The 21,621-nt window shown below is 40.6% G+C and overlaps 1 protein-coding gene across 1 annotated transcript in view; it reads right to left on the reverse strand.

Annotated features, from left to right (window-relative positions):
* The window catches only part of DNAH5 (dynein axonemal heavy chain 5), a 158,754-nt gene that overhangs the window by 118,534 nt on the left and 18,599 nt on the right, over positions 1-21,621 (reverse strand). The window contains exons 10-19 of the mRNA XM_089516460.1: positions 21,297-21,419; positions 20,623-20,838; positions 18,166-18,273; positions 16,215-16,300; positions 14,986-15,307; positions 13,147-13,353; positions 8,844-9,015; positions 7,499-7,644; positions 1,487-1,649; positions 202-447 (exon numbers count right to left, since the gene is read on the reverse strand). Coding sequence (XP_089372586.1) covers positions 202-447; positions 1,487-1,649; positions 7,499-7,644; positions 8,844-9,015; positions 13,147-13,353; positions 14,986-15,307; positions 16,215-16,300; positions 18,166-18,273; positions 20,623-20,838; positions 21,297-21,419 — 1,789 coding nt within the window. The remainder of the gene's footprint in view (positions 1-201; positions 448-1,486; positions 1,650-7,498; positions 7,645-8,843; positions 9,016-13,146; positions 13,354-14,985; positions 15,308-16,214; positions 16,301-18,165; positions 18,274-20,622; positions 20,839-21,296; positions 21,420-21,621) is intronic.

Here is a 21,621-nt window from a genome sequence, read left to right on the forward strand (position 1 = left end):
GCAGGAGGCAAATATTCTGGATGTTTCATTATTATATTTTAAAAGCTAAATTTTACATAACTCATTTACCATCACTACAACTATCAGCTCCATCATAATAGCTTGCTAGAAAAGGGAATATTTAACCTATTAAATATAGTTTTGCAACAACACCAAAAAACCAGAACATTGTGCCCAGCAGCAGAGGAAATGCTTTAGTACCTAAGAAGCTGATCATGGAAGAGGCTTGAATGCGCTTCCTTATGGACTCCAGGGTGTTGCGAGTCACCTTCAGAAGAGCATCCACATTGCGGTGGTTGAAGTGTGACAACAGCTCTTGGGCTTCTTCCTCTAGCATTTCCATTTCCTTCTTTTTTTTCTTAGTTAAAGGGGAAGATAATCCTGTTGAAATCTGGCTAGGAGTGTGTGAGGATGCCAAGGTGCTTGGTGGTCCTTCATCTTCTGCTGCTGGGAGAAACAATCAATTGAGTTAGAATTCTGTCCAGGCTTTAAGCAAAATCTTAGTGTTAGTTGTAGATCTCTTGCCTTATGTGTGTAGCTCTATACCATCCATATGTCTTCATGGTTCTCAGTGACCAAGATCTCATGAAACTTACCGCTATCTACTCCAAACTTTCCATCAGCTCGGAGCTAAAGATAGCTACAGGAACTGCTTTTGTAATTTCAGACAGAGGAATAAAAGCACATTATATCATATAGAAATCATAGTGTCTACCAGTTCATTTCAGAGCATAATTCAAAGTGCTGGTCATAACCTATAAAGCCTTACATGGCTTAGGTTCAGACTATTTAAGAGATCAAATAGTCTCCCCATACAAACTACCCAGAGCCCTAAAATCATCTGGAGAAGGCTTTTTTTGATCCCACCACCATCCTGGGCTCATTTAGTGAGGACACTAGAGAGAGCCTTCTCGGTAGCTGCTTCCTGGCCCCCTCCCTGCTGGCCTTTCACAGGCAAGCAAAAACATTTTTATTCCAGCAAGTTTTTTAAAATCATGCAGGCCTTGTTTTATTTATTTGGGGGGGGGGGGGGGAGAGATTATTTTTAACTTTTGCGTGTTTTAACTTTTGTATGTTTAATTTTAAAAAAACTTTTTACTATCTAATTATGCTATTTTAATTGGGGGGTTTTTAATGTTGTTTTAATGTGTTTTTATATTGTGAGGTGCCTTGGGTCCCTTTTTGGGAGAAAGGTGGGATAATAAATACATACATACATACATACATACATACTGTACACTATGCTAGATACAAATTGACTCAGAAAAATAAGACAAAGCTTTCGTGTAAGGAAAAAAACTTTTATTTCCCTTTTTAAAATGTTAGATTAATATAAATCTCAGAATTGGTACATTTTTGAATTGACTCTATACACAGTCATTCCTTTAACACTGATACACATAAACTTACCCATCCTAAGCAAAAGCCAATGATATTTTAAATGAAGCATACCAGCCAGGTGATAAACTACTAGTTTACTACTTACCTCCATTATTTTCCTCACTTCTGCTTCCAGTCAGAAGCTTCTCATCAGTATCACTTTTGTTTTGTAAATCCATGTCTAATAACATGTTGATAAGCTCATTAGTTGCTTCTTCTACTAAAGAACTTTTCAAGTGTAGTGTGTATGTTCCCTTAATACACAGTTCCTGCAAACAAAATATAGAATTCCAATACTAGTTTAAGTCTGGTTTAGCAATGCTAGAGCTCAGGATACATCTGAATCTCCATGTGCTATGTATACAGAGGAAAAGACCACCTCACACAATTTTAAGAAATATGGATTGTGTTCCATTGTTGCCCATCAGGCAGAACTGTAATGTGCACAGAGAGAAATTGTGCCAAAGGATTTGTGTTCAACTGTGCCACAACTTAGTAGTACCCATTCAAGAGGATGGGCACAATGGAATTTATCACTGCCGGGTACTCTTGCTTTCAGTACCAGTCTGCCACTTACCTTGTGTGCAGCATGTTTGGCAAACCATCTTTCTCTTCTGTTTGCTTCCCAAATCTTCACCCTCTTCCAAGCCCATACATTTTATTCTGTTTTATTACTGTGTTTCATTCATTCCTTTTTAGTTTTATCTAAGTGATGCTTTGCTTCTAATTCTCTTTTCAGAATTTCTTTTTAATCTTTCCTCTATTCTCACCACCACCACCATTTTGGTTGGTTTGTCTATGTGGATTTGCCCAGCATTTGTTCATTCTTAAGCCTCTCTTTTCTTTGCAGCTAGTGTTCTTGAAGGTTATCCTTCCATGGCTACATTTCTCTGAGCTGCCCCGTGACTAATTTTTATTCCAGTGCACATCTCATTCCTTCGATGCTCCAAGCACTCCTCTTGCTCTGCTCTTCCAGCTCATCTTGCCTAAATGCTAGCAGCCTCATCCTCATCCACTATCTCCTTCCTTACATTTCTACTGTTCCCATACTCACAGTTCACAGTGTGGACCAGAATCTGGAAAAAATATTTTTGGACTGCCAGTCCCAGAGTCCCTCAGCTGGGATTTAGGGAATTGTAATCCAAAAGGTAACTTTTCCAAGTTCTGATCTGTGCTCTCGCTCTCTTTCCTAATTTGCTTCCACAAAGCAGCTGCTGAAAGCTGAAGCTTCACCATAATATCTGAGGTGCCAACAGTGCTTTCCCATCCTGTCTCTACTCTCTTTCCCCATACCTTGTCTGCCTCATATGGTGCACATGCTGAACTGAAGCCCCATTGTACCTGAAACCTCAGGCCAGTGCCTTCTGTGCTGCCTGCTAATAATTCAGCACTTGTCATCCTATGCTGCCTACATTCCTTTCCTTGTCTCTGTAATTTCTACCTTTACCTCTAGTACTTGTTGTTCTTAAAAGCTCTCTGTTATGTGAGAAAGATGCTTATTTCCCAACTCTTCTCCTTGCCTGTTATCTAGTCTGTCAGTGTTCTGCTACTTTTTTGCTGTTTGTTTAACCGGTGTGGAGATGATGATTGTGACTATGATACTCGTTTCAATGAATACTACTGCACAACTCAAACAACTCACATAATCTGACACAAGTATATGTCACTTTAAGAACTGTGTATCCTGACTGCCTCAACATGGCACACAGGAGTTACTGTAAACAGAAGATGCTGACTGGAGAGAGAGAGACTGGCCATGGTGATCTTGTGTTGATGCTGCCTATCTGAAGAGGAAAGACTGTCCATGTAGCTTTGTGCTGGTTTGTTGTGTGCTTTCAAGTCATTTCTGACTCATGGCAACCCTAAGGCAATTCTGTCACAGTGGTTTCTTTGCAAGATTTGTTTAGAAGGGTTTGCCTTTGTCTTCCCTCTGAGACAGAGGAGATTACCACACTGTGTTCTGAGAACGTTCCTATCATCACGTGATGAGAACGTTCCTGGAACAGATATTACTGCATTAGTAAACTAGAACGTGATCAGAACGTGATCAGAACTGCATTTTACCGCACAGCGATTCCTGAAACTGTTCCGAGAACATATTCCACCAAGGCCGCCTCCGTCTCCTGATTGGCTGAAAGAATGACAGGCAGGGAGGCATTGAAGCAGGCAGGCGAGCGACTGCAGTGAGGGAAGGGGTGTGTGTGAGAGAGAGAGGGGGGAAATGAGGAGGGAGGGAAGGGAGGGAAGAAGGAGGGATCGGGAGGAAGGCAGGGAGAAAGAGAAATGAGGAGAGCTGAGCCTTGCAAGTTACATCCCAAACCTCCTTTGCAAGGCTGGGAAGAAGGAGGAGCTCCATGCAGGTCTCTTCAAGCCGAAGGAAAGCAAGTTGCCAGGGAGGGACTGGGCCAATGGCAGAGCCCCGGCAGCCATAGCAGCTCTTTAAACCGGTTAGAAAAGAAGAGTCCTCTGCTGTCATCCCAATTCCCCATTTTGGCTGCTTGTCAGCCTTTTGCCTCCTGTGTGTGTGCGCATGTAATGTGTGCCTTCATAGAATCATAGAATCATAGAGTTGGAAGAGACCACAAGGGCCATCCAGTCCAACCCCATTCTGCCATGCAGGAACTCACAATCAAAGCATCCCCAACAGATGGCCATCCAGCCTCTGCTTAAAGACCTCCAAGGAAGGAGACTCCACTACACTCTGAGGAAAGAGTGTGTTCCACTGTCAAACAGCCCTTACTCTCAGGAAGTTCCTCCTAATATTGAAGTGGGATCTCTTTTCCTGGAGCTTGCATCCATTGCTCCGGGTCCTAGTCTCTGGAGCAGCAGAAAACAAGCTTGCTCCCTCATCAATGTGACATCCCTTCAAATATTTAAACAGGGCTATCATATCACCTCTTAATCTTCTCTTCTCCAGGCTAAACATCCCCAGCTCCTTAAGTCGTTCCTTGTAGGGCATGGTTTCCAGACCTTTCACCATTTTAGTCGCCCTCCTTTGGACACGCTCCTTTTTGAATTGTGGTGCCCAGAACTGGACACAATATTCCAGGTGGGGCCTGTGAGCTTCCCTCCCCGCTTTAATTCTTGTCTGGCTCTTTGCTATGGAATTCTGGGAGTTGTTTGCTTGCTTTTGTGTGTTGCTCCAAACAGAGGAGCTTTTGTGGGTTCCTTCCTGGAGGGAAGGAGGAGAAGGTCCTGGGCATCCCTGCCATCCTTGCCTCCTGCAGGCTGCCAGCACAGGAGCCCCGCTGGACATGACACTAGAGGCCCCCGCAGAAGCAGCCAGACCCTCTCCCTCTTGCTCTCTGCTCTGGCCCCCCTGTTTCCCTCTCTCTTTCTCTCTCTTTCCCTTCTTTCCTCTTCTCTCACTTGTCCCAACTTTCCTCCCTTCCCTCCCTCCTTCTTTCCCCCCTCACACACACACACCTTCCCTCACTGCAGTCGCTCGCCTGCCTGCCTCCCTCCCTGCCTGTCATTCTTTCAGCCAATCAGGAGACGGAGGAATGAGAGAACGGATTTGAGAACAGATAAGAATATCGCACACACTTCTGTTGGAACGTTCTCATCACGTTTCAGCTCTCTGGGAACACATTCATATCTGTACCCTCCTGGAACACATTTGGAACACATTTAAGCGTTCTGAGAACCCGATTGGAACACATACGTGCGGTATACTCAAATGCGTTCCGTTCTCATCACGTGATGAGAACGGTCTCAGAACGCAGTGCGATAATCTCCAGAGAGAGTGTGACTTGCCTAAGGTCACCTAGTGGATTTCCATGGCCAAGTGGGGATTTTAGCCTATTGTATTTATCCAATACTTAAACCACAACTACATCATGCTGGCTCTCTCATGCTGGTGGAGCCTGCCTAAAGAGAAGAGATTGCCTATTGTAACCTTGTGTTGATGTCCTCTGCCCGAAGGGGAGAAACTAAAAATTGTTATTTCACATGAACAATACTTGGCTGAAAGAAAGAGAGGTGTCTACATATTGTCTATCACCTTCATGAGAAAGTGCTTGTGAGAAAACTGCTTTTTACATTCCAGACAGGCATCTCTTAATTTACTTTGTTATTCCCTCCTATTCCAGCTAATTGCCACTGATAAGATCCCTCTAAGATACATCTTCTTGCTGTGTGCCAGTTATTTTTCTAATAGGTAGCAGCCACTGAAGAGTTGGCCACTAATGCCTTCTGTGTAATGTAATATAACGTAGTTGAGTGCCCAGACATTGCCATGTTTGTATTTACTTGAAAGGGAATGTTATGTGTATATATCCATGAATGCTTATGATAAATAGCCTGACATAGTCTGTTCATTTCTCATATACACATCCTGAAATTCCAGTACTTAATGCTTAAGTGAAGTGATTCTGACTATGTAGTTTATCCATCATCACACAATGGGTATTCAGATGTCCAGAAGGTGATGGAAGTGATCCCCAGACAGAATCCAGAATTAGCTGACAAGTGGCAAGCACACTTAATCTCTCAGTCTAAGAGATAGGAGTGGGGGACCATGCCTGTTTCAATGGAGATAATAACAGATTTCTGCATTTATAGTAATGATTGAATTTTATGTTGCGAGTAATCACCTGTCATTTTGCTTGACCCATGTGCAGTATTGACTCTCAAAATTTATTTTAAAAGTGGAATCTGTGTAGAGACATACTCAAGGCATCACCTTAGTTTTGTTTTGAGTTTGTCTTAGTTCTTTTAATTTTGTATCATCATTATCATCATCATCATCATATTAAAATTATTTTTTCTCAAACTGGCTTTCAAAAGATAATAAAAATAAGACTATACAAGCTTTAGTTATGAATCAGTCTGTGTGAGAATAACCATAACCTTTCTCAGTTTTGCTTTTCTGATACTTTCCCATTCCCTAGGCATTTTCCATTATCATATCATATCATATCATATCATACGGCCATCATGGTGTTGTAGTTTCATAAGGGACTCTCTATTCAGAGCCTTAACAGATAATTAACACTTGTAAGAAAAATTGTCCTTCAAAAGCATCTAACATAACCTCTTATCCAGCCTCATCACCACCACCACCACCACCATCCAGTGAGTACTATTAAAACATATGTCTGTTCCTAGTAAAGCCTTACCAATATCAGCATAAATCAGGATTTTAGGGCAACATTTCCAGCCAGTCATCAGTCTATTACATCAGGAATAGGGCAGACTGTTATTAAACAGATGTCCTTGTTGGAGACTGCTGAAATCACTCTAATTTGGGTCCTTTATTTTAGCTCTTCTCTCCTGATGCCCACCCTGTTGTAATCAATTAACCAATTCAAACAAACAACTCACTTTGTCAAATACTGCTGTCAAGTCAACTTTGACCTATGGCAACCCAATGAATAAGAGACCTCCGAGCCTTCTTGTCATCAACAGCCCTCTTCAGTTCCATTTCTCTCTATTATAGTAGTTCCTCTTGTCTGTGCACACGTTGCTGATTGCATTCAGGCTTCTGACTCTATTTTTGTCACCTTTTACTTTTGCTTCTTATCTACCCTTAACTGTGTGAAGAGTTCCATCTATCATCCATTGAAGCTTCACTTTCTTTTTGGCTGCAGATAATGTATTTTTTGCATTCTTCTCTGACAATGTCACTGGCTTCAGAGTTTTTCTGGCTCCTAGTCAATTAGACTTAACAATACAAATCTAATTTTTACATTAGCTTTAAATTCTATGGGGATGTTCTTCAGGTTATATTTTGGCACAATGGCTGGTTTATCATTCTTCTTCATTTCATTACTAGAGTAGCCTTTACGAATCCAGAACACACCTCCAGTAATAATAAACCTGCCTCTGTGAGTTCCCAAGTCTGTGTCTAAATTGTTCCACTCTGGGTTGAGCCTGAGATGTACAGTTCTTCCATATATAAATTTCCTGCCACTCAAAAAACTAGACAGCAGGAAGAAGAATTCTAACTAGCCTTCTCTTTACATGAGGTCCCTAAGTGCGAGAAATTTTGGATGGACAGAAGAACATACACTCCTAGAAGCATTCATACTGCTTCCATCTGTATTAAGGCGATAGCACAGGTGAGACACAGGATTACCCCTCATCCCCTATGAGAACTAGACCTATATAACAGTACCTTTGTCATGTGAAGGAACTGCTCACAGGTCAGCGTATCATCTTCAGGAAGGTTGCAGAGGGGCACACTGCTCATTTCTTGAAGAACAGCATTAATACGAAATTCTATCAAGTCATTTATTCGATCTAGCAGCAGTTCAAGGTCAGCTTGAAAGATAAAGAGGAGAATGAATATAGTTCACAAGTCTGTGACTTTTAGAAATGACCTTTTTTACTTTTGAGCAGGAACTTTTTAATGTTTTAGGGAAATATGGAAACTTTTTAAACCATCATTTAAAGACATACTTCTTTCATAGCAGCTAGCCTGTTTTTCAGCTCCAAAACAAGAGGTCGTCAGAAAAAATATCAAATACAACTGTTCTTTATAAGAAGCTCAGAAGTCAAACAAAACTGTGCATGGTGTTTTGATACAGCCCACAAAGGGCTGAGGAAGTTTGATGGCTGATACACCTTTTGGAATCTTGGTTGCTACTAAACACCAATATAACAGTACGTGGGTCCTTAGTATCCACTAGGGTTTGATTCCAGGACCCACCAATCCCCCATAGATACCAAAATCTGTGGATGCTCAAGTTCCATTATATATGGTGCTGTAGTAAAATGGCATCCATTATATAAAATCGCAAAATTTGGGTTTTCTTGGGATTGCTTGGGGGAGATTAATATTTTCAAGCTGTGGATGGTTGAATCTATGGATGCAGAAACCATGGATACAGAAGGCAGGCTGCATTAGGAAGGTATGACATATCACTACCATCATCATCACTACTACCACCAAAATCTCCCTTATACAGCATATCCTTTCCATTTGCTTTGCTATGGTTTGGTCAGCAACTAGAGCCATGAGCCTCATGTCTACATATTTAGTTTGTCAATATCTCTGTATGTAATTGACACCATCAGTATGTGAAAAGATGTCCTACTGAAGATGGAGCAAATTTGTGTTCTGCAGTTCCAGAGAATAGGACCCAGAGGTCTACAGGAAAAGAGACTCCACCTAAACATTAGCAAGAACATCCTGAAAACAAGAGCTGTTTGACAGTGGAACATGCTCCCTTGGAGTGTGCTGGAGTCTCCTTCTTTGGAGGTTTTGAAACACAGGCTGGATGGCCATCTGTTGGAAGTGCTTTGATTGTGTATTCCGCCACGGCAGGGGATTGGACTGGATGATTCTATGAACGGCTTAGCTGACCATCTTCCTGCTGTCACTTAATGCATCTTATTAAAGTCAGTATTACCAGAACTATGTGAACTGAACAGATCATACACAGAGCCACAGAGCCTTAATTTGTGTGTTTATAGCTTTATAGGGAATGTGTCAGACATTATCCTGTTGATAAACTTACCAAGTTTATCCAAAATATTCTGCAAGTACTTCTCAATATTCAGGGATGTCCAGGTCAGTGAAGTCATTCCAGGCTGCATTGCCTCATCTACTTTAGCCACATGAGGAGCCATTAGCATATCCAGGGGAGTTTGTATTTTGGACTTTACTCTCTTATATTCTGCCAGCATCATCTGAAATGAGGACCAACAAAGTATGAACAGGTGGAAGGCCTTATTCACTTAATGTGCGGAGCTTTGCTCAATTGACTTGAAGGCATACCCGCATAATGAGTGGATCCAGTAAGATTTACTATATATTGCAACTTGGCTGGTCTTGGCAAGCATATAGCTACTGCAGTCTCAGGCAGGCAGCAAAACCAGGTTTCTCAAGCCCATTTTAAGTGGCAATGTATATCAGTCCCCAAAGTGATGTCAGTCAGCCCTAGCCAGCACACTCATTGGGAGGGTTATTGGAATAGCAGACTCATTTGTGGATGTATGCATGCTTCCCACTGCTGCTTTAAAGGTCACCAGATTACCAGTAACATAATTCATAATTTTTCAAAGTACATAAGATAACAATTAGCAGTATTGTATCACATCATCCCTCTTTGTATCTTCTCAGGTTTAACTAGACAGAGAACCTAATCAAAGGCTGCAATCCTGTTGTGTGGCATAACTATACCAGCCTAAGTTGCAGTGCAGAAAGTAGTTTTAGAGGCATAATGGTCATAACAGTGTGAAAAGATTTGAATCAGAAGCCATCTCTCTTAAAACAGAAAACTGCCCTGATTCACGTTGCCAAGTCAGGACTAGTCCAGTTCTTGGAATTTTAGGGCCAAAACCCTAACGACCTAGGAAGGCAAGAGAGGCCTTGATGATGTTACAAGCAACAGACAGCCCCTAGTGATGCTATTAAGCATGATATTTAAATTATCAACCACAACTGTATTAACTGTGCCATTCTAAGAAAGAGAGAGAGAGAATACAGCCATCCCTTTGGATTTGCAGCTTTGGAACTCGTAGTTTTGATTATTCACAAGGTTGCTGCCATGTCCCCCTCCTCCCTCCCACACACTCCTCTACATTTCTTCCCTACTTCTTTCCCTTCCCTCAGTCCGGAGGGAGTGAGGCAGGGTGTGGGGGCCACCAGGACCTCTAATCCATGCTGGCCGCCATGGGGACTAGCTTCCCGGTGGCACCCTGGGCCCAGCATGTACACGCCACGTCCTCCTTCACTGCAGCCAATGGGTACACTTCTAAACATCTCCTCCCTACTGCCTCATCATTCCCTCGGCTGTCCTGGGGACGATGAGGCTGTCAAAGGGAGGAAGATCCTCTATTCCCTCCCCCCCCCCCCCCATTTCATCCATGTTGCTCTGGATCCATCTCAGCTGAGCCAATCCCAGGGTAACAGGGGTGAGATGAAAGCAGGGGACACCCATTGGCTGAGGGGGAGGGAGAGTGTGCACATGCTGGGCCCAGGGCATGACCAGGAAGCTAGTCCCCATGGCGGCCGGCATAGATTAGAGGCCCTAGCGGCCCCCACACCCTGCCTCACTCCCTCAGGACTGATGGAAGGTCCCCTTCTGGCCCCTAAGGTCAGGCTAGGGTGGTGCTGGGGCAGAAAAGAAGGAGGTAAGAAAAGAGGGGAGAGATTTGAATATTCATGAAATTTCAAATTCACGGGGAGTCCCAGAACGGATCCCTCACAAATCTGGAGGGACAACTGTATATATACACACTCATTTTCTTTTCTTTTTTAAAAAATAAATTTATTTACAAACAAATTATAAAGCATAACACTCAATATAAAATAAGAAACACAAAGCAAACCATACAAACATTATCACAAAACCAACCATCACTATTCTGCAAACATATAGTACTCCCTTTCTGATTTCCATAGTCTAATTTACAGAGAAAGTTGTACCTTTTTCTTCATTCACTCTAATTGTTATCCTTAGTACCTCTATCTTATTTTTGGACCAATTCGGTAAAGACTGTTGAATTCAGAAGTTAATTTCTCATTCTGAATTCTTATTTTTGCAAAACATGTTACAAATGATAACATAATCTGAGGCATCATATTCCAAACATTTTCTATCTATTGTTTATTCATCTGAATATTATTTTTCTGCATTTTATATATCTTAATTGTAAGGAATTCAAATATTTATACATCCTACCCAATCTTTATCACATTTTTCTACCAGGGCATCTCTAAGTAGCAATGTTGTCAGACATCTTCAACTTCCATTCTGAAAGATCAGGAATCTCAGTCTCTTTCCATCTTCTTGTATCTTAGCTGCCGAAATCATATAGAACATAATTTTCCCAAATTTATTTTCATATTTATCATCTATCATGCCTAATAAAAAAATTGGATCCTTCTTCAATATAATCTGTAGGATTTCCATTACATCTTTGTGAATTATTGTCCAGTACTTATTTGTTTTTTCACATAACCACCACATGTGAAGCATGGTTCCTTTTTCTTTTCTGCACTTCCAATGTCTGTTATCAACATTGTTATGAATTTTACTGAGTTTCTCAGAGGTCAAGTACCATCTGAGTTGGATCTTGTAATAGTTCTCTTTCAAATCTGCTGATAAGGTATGTTTTATTCTTCTTTGCCAATTCATTTCCCAATCCTTTAGCTGCAAGTTTTCGCCAATTTCTTGAGCCCATTTGATCATGCAATCTTTGACTAACTTATTTTCCATTTCCATCTTGAGTATTACTTTGTATAATTTGGAGATAAGTGTGTCATTTTCTTCAAGCATTAATTTTCCAATTCTGTTTGGTTTTTTGTAAATCCTTCTGTATTGCAATCTATTTTGTATCTTTCCTCAGTTTGCCTGTTAAGAAACCAATTCATGTCACATCCTTCTTCATTTAATTCTTCTCTTGTCCTCAAATTAAATCTGTGCTCCTCATCAACTGTCAAAATATCTGCATATTTTAGCCAGATACCTTATGATATTTTTTCTGTATGATGAAATGCCTCTATTGCAGATGTCCAGAGGGGTATCTTTTGGATTATATATCTTTTGTATTTATTCCAAACTCTGAGAAGTGCTTTGCTTAAAAAGTGTTTTTAAATTCTCAGTTCGCCTTTACTTTATTATAAATTAAATATGCATTCCAGCTGAAGCAGTTGCCTGTAGCCTCCAATTGTAATAGCCTTTTGCTTTTCAGCAATATCCATTCTCTCAGCCACTCCAAGCAGCATGCATCATAGTGTATTTTCAAATGAGGGAGTTCAAGCCTGCCCCTGGAGATCTCATCTTGCAATAATTTCAATTTTATTCTAAGTTTATGACCAGCCCAAATGAAACCAGTAATATCTTTTTGCCACAAGTCAAATGGTTTTTCATTTGCAAGTACTGGAATGTTCTGAAAAAGGAAAAGCATCTTTGGCAGGACTGACATCTTTATTGTCGCGATCCTCCCCATTAATGACAGCTTCAATTTCTTCTACTTACTCAAATCAAACCTGATTTCTTGCCATAGTTTGGAATAATTATTTTTGAAAAGCTTGATATTCTTAGTGGTAATTGTGATGTCACAATTCATCATAGAGAACTTTTTTCTCTAACTTAAAATTTGCAATTTTAGCTAGTTCATCATCTCCTCCCTTTGTAAGGTTCATAGACAAGATCTTGGTTTTCTCTTTAGTTATCTGGAAACCTAAGACTAAACCAAAATCATTTAGTTTTTTATCATTCATTTTTCAAGACAGTACTCTCACCCTGAGATTCTTTGCTCTTGCCCTGAGGACTAGGGAAGAGGAGCCAAGCCCTGAGATCTAGGATCCCTCGACTTGATGGCTTCTGTGCTGCTCAAGAGCTGGCAGGGCACTTTTGCCTGGCAACTAAGATGTTGTTGTTTCAACCATCTATTTCAACCCTGTGCAACCACTGTGCACTCAAAAGTGCATTCTCTGGCATAACAAAGCATTATACCAGCCTAAGGGAACAAGAGGATTTGGGGCAAACAACAATATATGGATATTTTCAGCAGCAAATACTATACAGCTATTTAAACAAGATAGGAAACCACTTGATCAAATCAAAAGTATGAGAGATTCCTAAGCAACATTGCTCTTATGACACTGCTTTTTCATAACTGTGCTCTAAAGCAAGCTAAAATGATTGTGTATAAAGGCCTTTTTTTCCCCTGAAGGAAACAGGTTTCCCTTTATGCTAGCAAGATGGAAAGCTATCCTGCACATTTCTTTTGGAATTGCTAACAAAATTGCATGCAAAGTGCTGGAGTTGCCCATAAATCCAACAAATATGTTTTAAGCCAAAAAAATACCTGCAGTTTATTCAAGTTCTGTTTGTAAGAATCACTTTTTTGCTGAAGAGCAATGGCAAATGGTGGGATTTCTAGCCCCAGGCGAGCCATGCACCGTGTCTCCTTTATTAGGGTGAGAATCTCTGGGTCAAAATTCACAAAGATTTCTCCAGTCTCTGGAGCTTTTACTAGTAATGTTGCCTGAAGTCCTGCTTTAGTTAGCTGCACCTGTACACAAGGAATGCACATGAGATCTCAAGCAATGCAAGACTTGCTTAGATTGGCCCTTTGCAAACCATTGCTAAACAGAGATGCAAACAGATGTAAGCATCTGACAAACTATGAAACAAACTTGCGTCAAAATCCTATTCTGCAAATTAGCTGGAATGATTCTGAAAGCTGTTTTTCACTGATTTTTTTTAAATTTCCCATGCCTTTTCATGGAAACTCTTTTCAACCTGGATATTCGTAGTCTCCTGGCAGAGCTTGTGGCATCAGAAAATTGAGACCTACTTACTACGACAATAGATTTAACACTGATTGATGAACTATTTCTTGGAGTAACCCTAGGATTTGCCTCCTCTCACCATCATTATCATCACCACCACCACCATCATAATCATCCTTTATTAAAATTTGATGCCTTGGGGGGGGGTTGTTTGTTTGTTTGTTCTCCTTTCTCTAGGTTATCTTTACCAGGCTTCCACAGCCAGATGGCCTCCATATGCTTTGGAATTCACTTCCCAAGAATCTCAGCCAATACTGCCCATGGTCAGGGATGAAAGAAGCCATAACCCCAAACATTTGGAGAGCACCAGAATAGGGAAAGAGGATCTAGACCACTGAGGCTTTGTCAGGGCCTCAATCAGGGCTCTCCCTCTGTCTGACTATCCAAAATCTTTTTTTAATTGGGGATCCAAGGGATTCTGGCTTCTGTATGCCAAATCAGTCTTCTATATATCAGCAGACTGAGCTATGGCACTCATCTTTAATTAACCTCACTACAAAGCAGCTATAAGCTTGCTTAAGTAGAATTTTATGGAACAGATTTAACTAGTAACATAGGCCTTGTCTGTACAGACCAGTAACCTGAACTCACAGCTACCCTGACCTGTCCCCATTAGCTCACCATCCATTTCTGTGCCATAGCAGCAGTCTACAAGGGCATCCCACCAAGCTGCCAGGAGCATCGGCCACTTTGGGTTGCTCGCTTCTAACATCAGAATGAAGCACCCAGTGATGATCATATGTGTGGATGCCTCATTCTGACCTCAGAATGAGCAACCCATGGCAGCGGTGATGAATGCAGAATTCTGCATTGGCAGACATTCCAGATTAGAGAAACTCAGCTTGTATTTGTAGTAATATTTGAGGATCTGCAATGTGAAGCTTAAATCCAACAATTAGTCCCAACTATCATAGAGCAACTGAATCAAATGACGAATGATAACTCTACATTTCTGTAGATCTCATTGGTTCAATGGATATACCTTGTAAAGTATGGGAATCATAATTGGATTTATACCCCAGTCATCTGAAAGCAAACTCTACAACATGAAAATCAAACCAAGGGTGGCAGCAGTTGTTATTTTAAATAAGCTTATTTAATATTTTATAAGAGCAGCAAGAAAATCTATCAAGCAAACATTAAAAACAGTAATTTATTAAAACCTACAAACATGCTTGTGAAATGCTCACCATTTTTCAAGCAACTGAGAAAATGAAAAAAGTGTATAACTAACCACTGTGCCAAGAAGAAATATAAGAAAATTAAACTCAAGGGTTTTAGATCTGATTGGCATTGAGAGCAAGATATGTCATATGAATTCTACATTGAAAATATTCAGTATGCTGTCTTACCTGTTGAAGCCATCCCCTATAGTAGACAACCTCAAATTCTAGAAGGACTTTAGCCACCCTGTTGTAGTTGCGGATAATGGACTTGGCTCCTGGTGTCTGCAGAACTGTGGAGTGCTTTTGGAAAAGATCTATGGGCTCCTGGATTCTGTGGAACAGCTGCCGTGCCCACAAGATCTTACCGGCCATGGGAGGAAGGTTACGAGCCAGAGGGGGATCATTCTTTTGTTTGGAGTATAGTTTAGAGACCATGTCAATGTCATGGCCATAGTTGTGAAGGATTATCTGGTATTTCTCATCAATGCCAAGGTTGGGGATTCCTAGCCTAATATAGAGAAAGAAGAAGATTTTGGTGTTCATTGCAGTAGTTTCTTGTCATAGAATAATGCAGTTTAAAGGGGCCTAAAAAGATATCTAATCCAACCTCAAAATATGAAACATTAAAGTATCATTGATGCTGATTCTACCATGTGACTATATAATAATAGTCTAACTGATGGATGCTCCAAAAGACAAAAACAAGCTTGCATATAATGCTATTAAACATTGTGATCTGAATATAATTGCTAGTGCTAGCTAAAGTAGACCCATTGAACCAATGAGATTTACAGAAGTGTAGATGTACTGGATATTAATTTGACTGAATGGGAATACTAGTTGGGACTAGAAACTGAATATAGGGCTGTCATTTGCTTGACCCACCTCAAGTCACAGTAATGAACAGTGGCCAACATTAAATTATACCAGTTTAAAATATGAAAAGGAATCTGATACCAGATATGTTTATCTGTGAACAAAGAATCGCATAATTCATGATAACCTCAGATAAACTTTAAACATCCTTAGTGTATGAAGTTAGATAACAGGACCTTACTGTTGCTGGAATAATGCAAGACAATGAAACTATATAGGATGGAAGTTGAAAGTCAGTTACAATATTCAGTTCAAAAGCAGGTGAGGGAAGAGTTACAGATATATTTCACTATTTATTTTTATCTTATTTATTTATTGAATTTATCTCCCAAGAAGGGATTCAAGGTGACTTACAATCATTTTTAAAAAGATTAGGCTAAAACAGTAATTTACAAAAAACAAAAAAATAGAAAAAACTAAATAACAATATTATTTTTAAAAGCATGATTAAAACTGTTTTAAAAGTTGAAAACATATTTTAAACATTCCAAATTACACCTAATGAAACTGAGTCATTTCCTTTTATTTTTTATTTTTACCTTTCAAATTTCTTCAGCATATGTAGAGCTCTTTCAGTGTTCGTAATGTTTTCAAAGGTAATGTCCATAAACATCTGTAATTGTTGCTGCAGACAGAAACCATGAAGACAATGTAGGTTAGGCATATTGTAAAAACTGGGCCATATTCTCATGTGAAGAGGTAGCCAAATAAGATCTAGGTACCATAGATGAGACATCTTTATTCTAAATTACTAGAGTAGATGTGGCATTCTTTTTCAACCTGAGGGCCACATGTGTCATCTAATGGGTTATATGATATCTTGGGGCTATCATACTTACTTCCTCATGATAGAAGTAAATGGGCAGGGATGCCTTTTCTCACAAACACACACATAAACACAGAGAGACACACAAATATGCATATCTCTCTCTCTCTCTCACACACACACACACACACACACACACACAGAGAGAGAGAGAGTATTCATACATATACATATAGGAGCACCATGCCCTCCAACATTTCACAGATGAAAACTGGGACAAGCAACATCACATTGTGGTCAAAACTGCAAACATTATTAATGAAGAATAAGTGATAAGCTAGTAGAAGCAACAGCATTTTGCTTTTGCCTGAGTTTACAGGTCCCAACCCTCCTCCCCTCCCTTCTCACTGCAGAGTTAACTAAGTGCAAACGACTATTGCACTTTGCATTCAGTTTGCAGCAACTGAAGTAAACTGGGGACAAACAGGGAAAGTGGGAGGAGGAAAGAGAAACTAGGGCATTTTAAAAACAGATGAAAAAGTGGAGTGGCAGAGGATTAATCAAAAGTGTCTCCTCCAAATTTGGACAGTTGAAGGGTAGGAACACACACACACATACACACATGTTCACACAGAGAGTTTTTCACACAAAAGGCACACCTCACAAAAGAGGCTTGAAAAAACTCTCATTAAAGTCAGCCAGAGGCCTTTTTTCAATTCTACCTCCTGAAAAAAACTCAGGGAGAAGCTGTAGTATATAGGGAGAGGGGATGAGCTTTTCAAACCCATCTGTGACACACTTGCTCAGCAGTTAGATTGGAAGGCTTTGTCCAAGCCTAATTGCTGCTGCATAAAGGATGGGTAACAAAAGCCCTTTCCAGATGGGCCTTTGCGGCACCCCCGTCACATGCTAGGGGTTGGCCGAGGGCACACCGCCTATACGTGCCTCACCCCTAGCACGTGACGAGGGCGTCAAAATGGCAGCACCCTATACACATGGGTGCCGACATTTTGACGCGATGGACGCTTAGTGTCTGCACGTCACACCTACATAAGGATGTTTGGCGCACTGCAACATCCTTATGGCACCGCAGAAAGAACCCACTTTTTGCGGGTTCTTTTTGCTGTGTGAGGGAGCAGTGCAGTTTGTCTGCTGCGGTTCCCTCACACACCAAAACAAGGCGCGGACAGACCGCCCTTTTTGGGTGGTCTGTATCCTGCCAAAGGGAGGCTGTAGGTCAGCTATTGATTCTGCATGGGCCAGTGGTTCTTCATCCGTGGTTAGAGTCATAATAGGAAAAGATTGTATTCAACCTCAACCCAAATGGTATTCCTAATGTTGTTTTACTTTCTTCTGTTTAAATGAATGGCTGCTTTTAAATCCTATCTAAAACCTAAAGCATTGCACTTGGAAACACATGGTTTGACTACATGAGGGACATGGATTGGCCTTTGGAAAGGAATTGTATTTTCTGCCATTACACAGTTCTACCCAGCAGTTATAAAAGAGAGGACCTGCTCTATTGTACTGGGAATCAGCACATCCTGATCTCTGTGAATTATATCCTTGATCTACCAAAACATTTAAATTCATTGCAGCTAAAACCACAGTCTTTGTGGGGAACAAGCATCATTTCTAATGACAGTTACCTATACTAATGGGGTTAGAGATTAATGATTAACAATAAAAAATGAACATATCCAATTGGCAAGGATCCAACCTACATGAAGATCATTGGTTTGCTTGCAGAACTCTTCATAGTCTTGATCAAAATCAGTTTTCCGCGGATCCAAGAAGTTGTACTGCTTTTTCTTCATGGTGGAAACAATACTCTAAATATAATTGGGAATGTATGTACTGTTATAATAGCGACACTAGTCTTCTCAAGAAAAACTCACAACAAAGGGCTAAAAAATTTTCCCTCTACTCCCATCCCTGACATTGAATGCATCCTTCAAAAAGAGAAAAGAAAAGTGACACATCTTAATATTACATTATGGCAAGCTTGAACATAAAAACTGGAACAGCATCCATTAACTAGACAATCTTTTTTCACACAAAAGTCTTTCAATGAGTTTTCATTTTTTTAAAAAAATTCAAGTAAAATAAGTTTTCCAACATGCAAAAATGTGCAACACTTTGTGCAACACACTCTGGTGCACTGGCTTTTGGGGAAGTGGGTGGGGCGGAAGATATATAGAAGCAGAAATATACACAAGTTTGTAGAAATAAACACAACATCACAATATTATTTTCTCTTTATTAAAAGGTAACCAGGGAGAAGCAAGCCATCATTTTCATAACCACAAGGCACAGCATTGACAGCCCTGGCGCAAGTTACCTCCCATTGTTCCTGCATCGCCGCAGTCTGTGCAAATGAAAGTACAAGACAGCTTACTGTGTTAAATATAAATAGCTATGAGGAGCCAGGAATGTCTAGCAACCTCAGCAAATTACAGTTCGCATTATTCTTTGGGAATGGTGACCTGTTAAACTAGTCCAAGACTAATGTGTGTTTGTAACATACAGACAGAAGCCTGAAAGACTCAACATAGACTACTTATTTCATCCTTTTTTTCCACTGGATTTCATGTACCACTTCTGACCTCAGGGAGAATCCATGTGACTGAATATGCCTTCAAACAAAGAAGTTAAATCTATTCCCACATAAATTTGTTCTTGCTGCTCCCAGACTACTACCTGCCCATGGCAAAAGACTGTAAGGATGATGGAAGGGAAAGGTGGTAGCCTAGGGGCAGTTCTGCACTTGGCTCTGAGCCCACATGTCCCAATGTGTCAGTGGCATCATTAAGATGATAGTCTCAGTGAGTCTGAACACACAGGGCTAGAGCATCTTAGCACAGCATGATGCTGCTACCATTGTTGACACTATCTGGATGAGTTTGCCTGCCCACTCGGGTCCTGTGGCAAGAGATGTGCAGCAAGAGCAATGAACAGAGTTCGAAACCCACCCCCCTGTACCCTATAGCACTGCAGTCTCAGTTATGTCCTGGATACATTTGTCACTCTCTTGCAATCAATCTAAGCTAGTGAGATCAGCCTAATAGCTGCTGAGTCATAAGACAGTGGGGCAGCAATAGAACTCATGCAACTCCCTCCACATGCTTTGGACTGTAACTCCCAGCATTCTTCACCAATGCCTATGCTATCTAGAACTGCTGGGACTTGCAATCCAACAACAGCTAGAATGCCACAAGATTTCCACCTCTGCTACTGACATACATATGCAGGTTATATGTCTGACATATATATGCAGGTTAATCTCAGGCCCGGTACACACCACCAGGAAGTGATGTCCTGGTCGAGATAGTAGGGCTCAGGAGCATGCACCAACCGCACGTTCCTGAGCCCTACTACATGCGGGCAGCACCATTACTGAGTGGCACCGCCCACACAGGGGCCGTATGGATAAAGTGTGGTCGTCTGAGCACCCACACATCTCTGACAGGAAGCAGCCCTTATGACACCGCAAAAAAGAAGCCACTCTAGGTGGCTTCTTTTTTGCTGAGCAGCTGCGCCATGTGGTTTGGGTGCTGCAGCGTAGCTGCACAGTACAAAGGGCCAGCATTTCCCTGCTGGTCTCTACCATGCCTTAGTGAGACTATCTGTAAAATGGGAAGAATAGCAACCCGAGTGATAAAACATTCTGCAATATATTTTTCTTTCACTTTAACTCACATACTCAGATTTGTTTATATAATCAGAATGGTACATAGACTGTAAACTAGTCATCTTTCTTAATACATAGCAAAAATAAACAGCTTGAAAACTAACCTTTATTTTAAAGACTTTTTTAAAGATACCAATGGCAGTTTAGACTAAAGACTCAGTATGTTCACTGGCATTTAGATATTTTTCCATATGGTCTACTAGCCATCTTTCAGCACATGGAAGCATGATGGTAGGGGAGAACTGGTGGGAAAGAGAAATAACCTCACAACTTTCTGTCCACCTGAGCCTTGGACTTTGATATTTTAAAACCCAAACATTAACAAGGAGAATCAGACTGCCTTACCAACAGGACAGGATGCTACCTTAAACATACACTTCTCAAATTCTACCCTCCAAGATGCCCTCTTAGGTCAAGATTTTTGTAGGTATATTATTGATATGACTTAACTACTGATGATCAAATCAATTGAGGCAGACATTCTGCTCACCTGATATTTTGTTGCCATCACTTCTAGTCCTTCCATCTTGGACTCTTGTAAAACAGAATAGGTTGTGATGATATCAAAGATTTTCATAATCTTAACCAAGCGGCGATGAAAGGTTTCAAATTTTCCAAAGATATACATCTCACTAAAATCAAACTGTCGTTCGGCTGGACTTTGTTCCAGTTTTTGTTTGGTCTTGTGAAAATAGTTTTGATATTCCTTCAGAACATGAAGCAAGATAAAATAAATAAATGGGAAAAGGTGGCATGATGTAATGGCATGCATACTTAATACACTTGTGGTGCCCTATGCTCTGTACATTAAAGTATCAGTACACGTTTGTATATAATTCAGGAGTTTGCTCTCATAATTTCTTCAACATGGCTGACCAAAGTCATTTTGCTGTCTCAGGCAGTCACATCTTCAGTCACATCCCTTATTGTTGAGGCAGTAGGTCCCTTTTAGGAGACTCGGGATAAACTATGTGACACTTAAAACACTGTCCTATAACAAAGAAGAATATCCAAGGGTACCTAGGAGAAATAGGAGGAGGGCCAACATTCAGTGCTTGAGGCACTGCTTCTTGGTAGGGCCAGCCCTCTTCTTGATTCTTAATTGTGAACTCTAGAATTTGCATTTGCATATTATCATATCACATCGCATCTTATAAAGTTTACCTGCTTAAGTCTTATAGCAGCTTGTATTTTCTCCACGACTACATCTTGTGGTTGGTCCCAGATGGTGGCAGTATTGTTATTGGTAATATAAGCCTTGCAGGCAGTTATCATTTGATTTGTAACCTGCAAAATAGAACAAGAGGCTTTGTTTTAGTAAACCGTTGTCACATTTTTTTAAAAAACATTGATTCTAATTTTTTCAGGCTATTCATTACACCCAATAGGTATAACTATTCATTACACCTAATAGGTATAAAGCAAATGAGCCTGACTGCAATGGAAAGGCCTTATCCTCTATTCCCACAAATTGTGAATGGTGAGACCA

The sequence above is a fragment of the Sceloporus occidentalis genome, unplaced genomic scaffold (genome assembly GCF_023333645.1).
Source record: "Sceloporus occidentalis isolate IW3139 unplaced genomic scaffold, rSceOcc1.0.p SCAF_3, whole genome shotgun sequence".
Classification (NCBI taxonomy): Eukaryota; Metazoa; Chordata; class Lepidosauria; order Squamata; family Phrynosomatidae; genus Sceloporus; species Sceloporus occidentalis.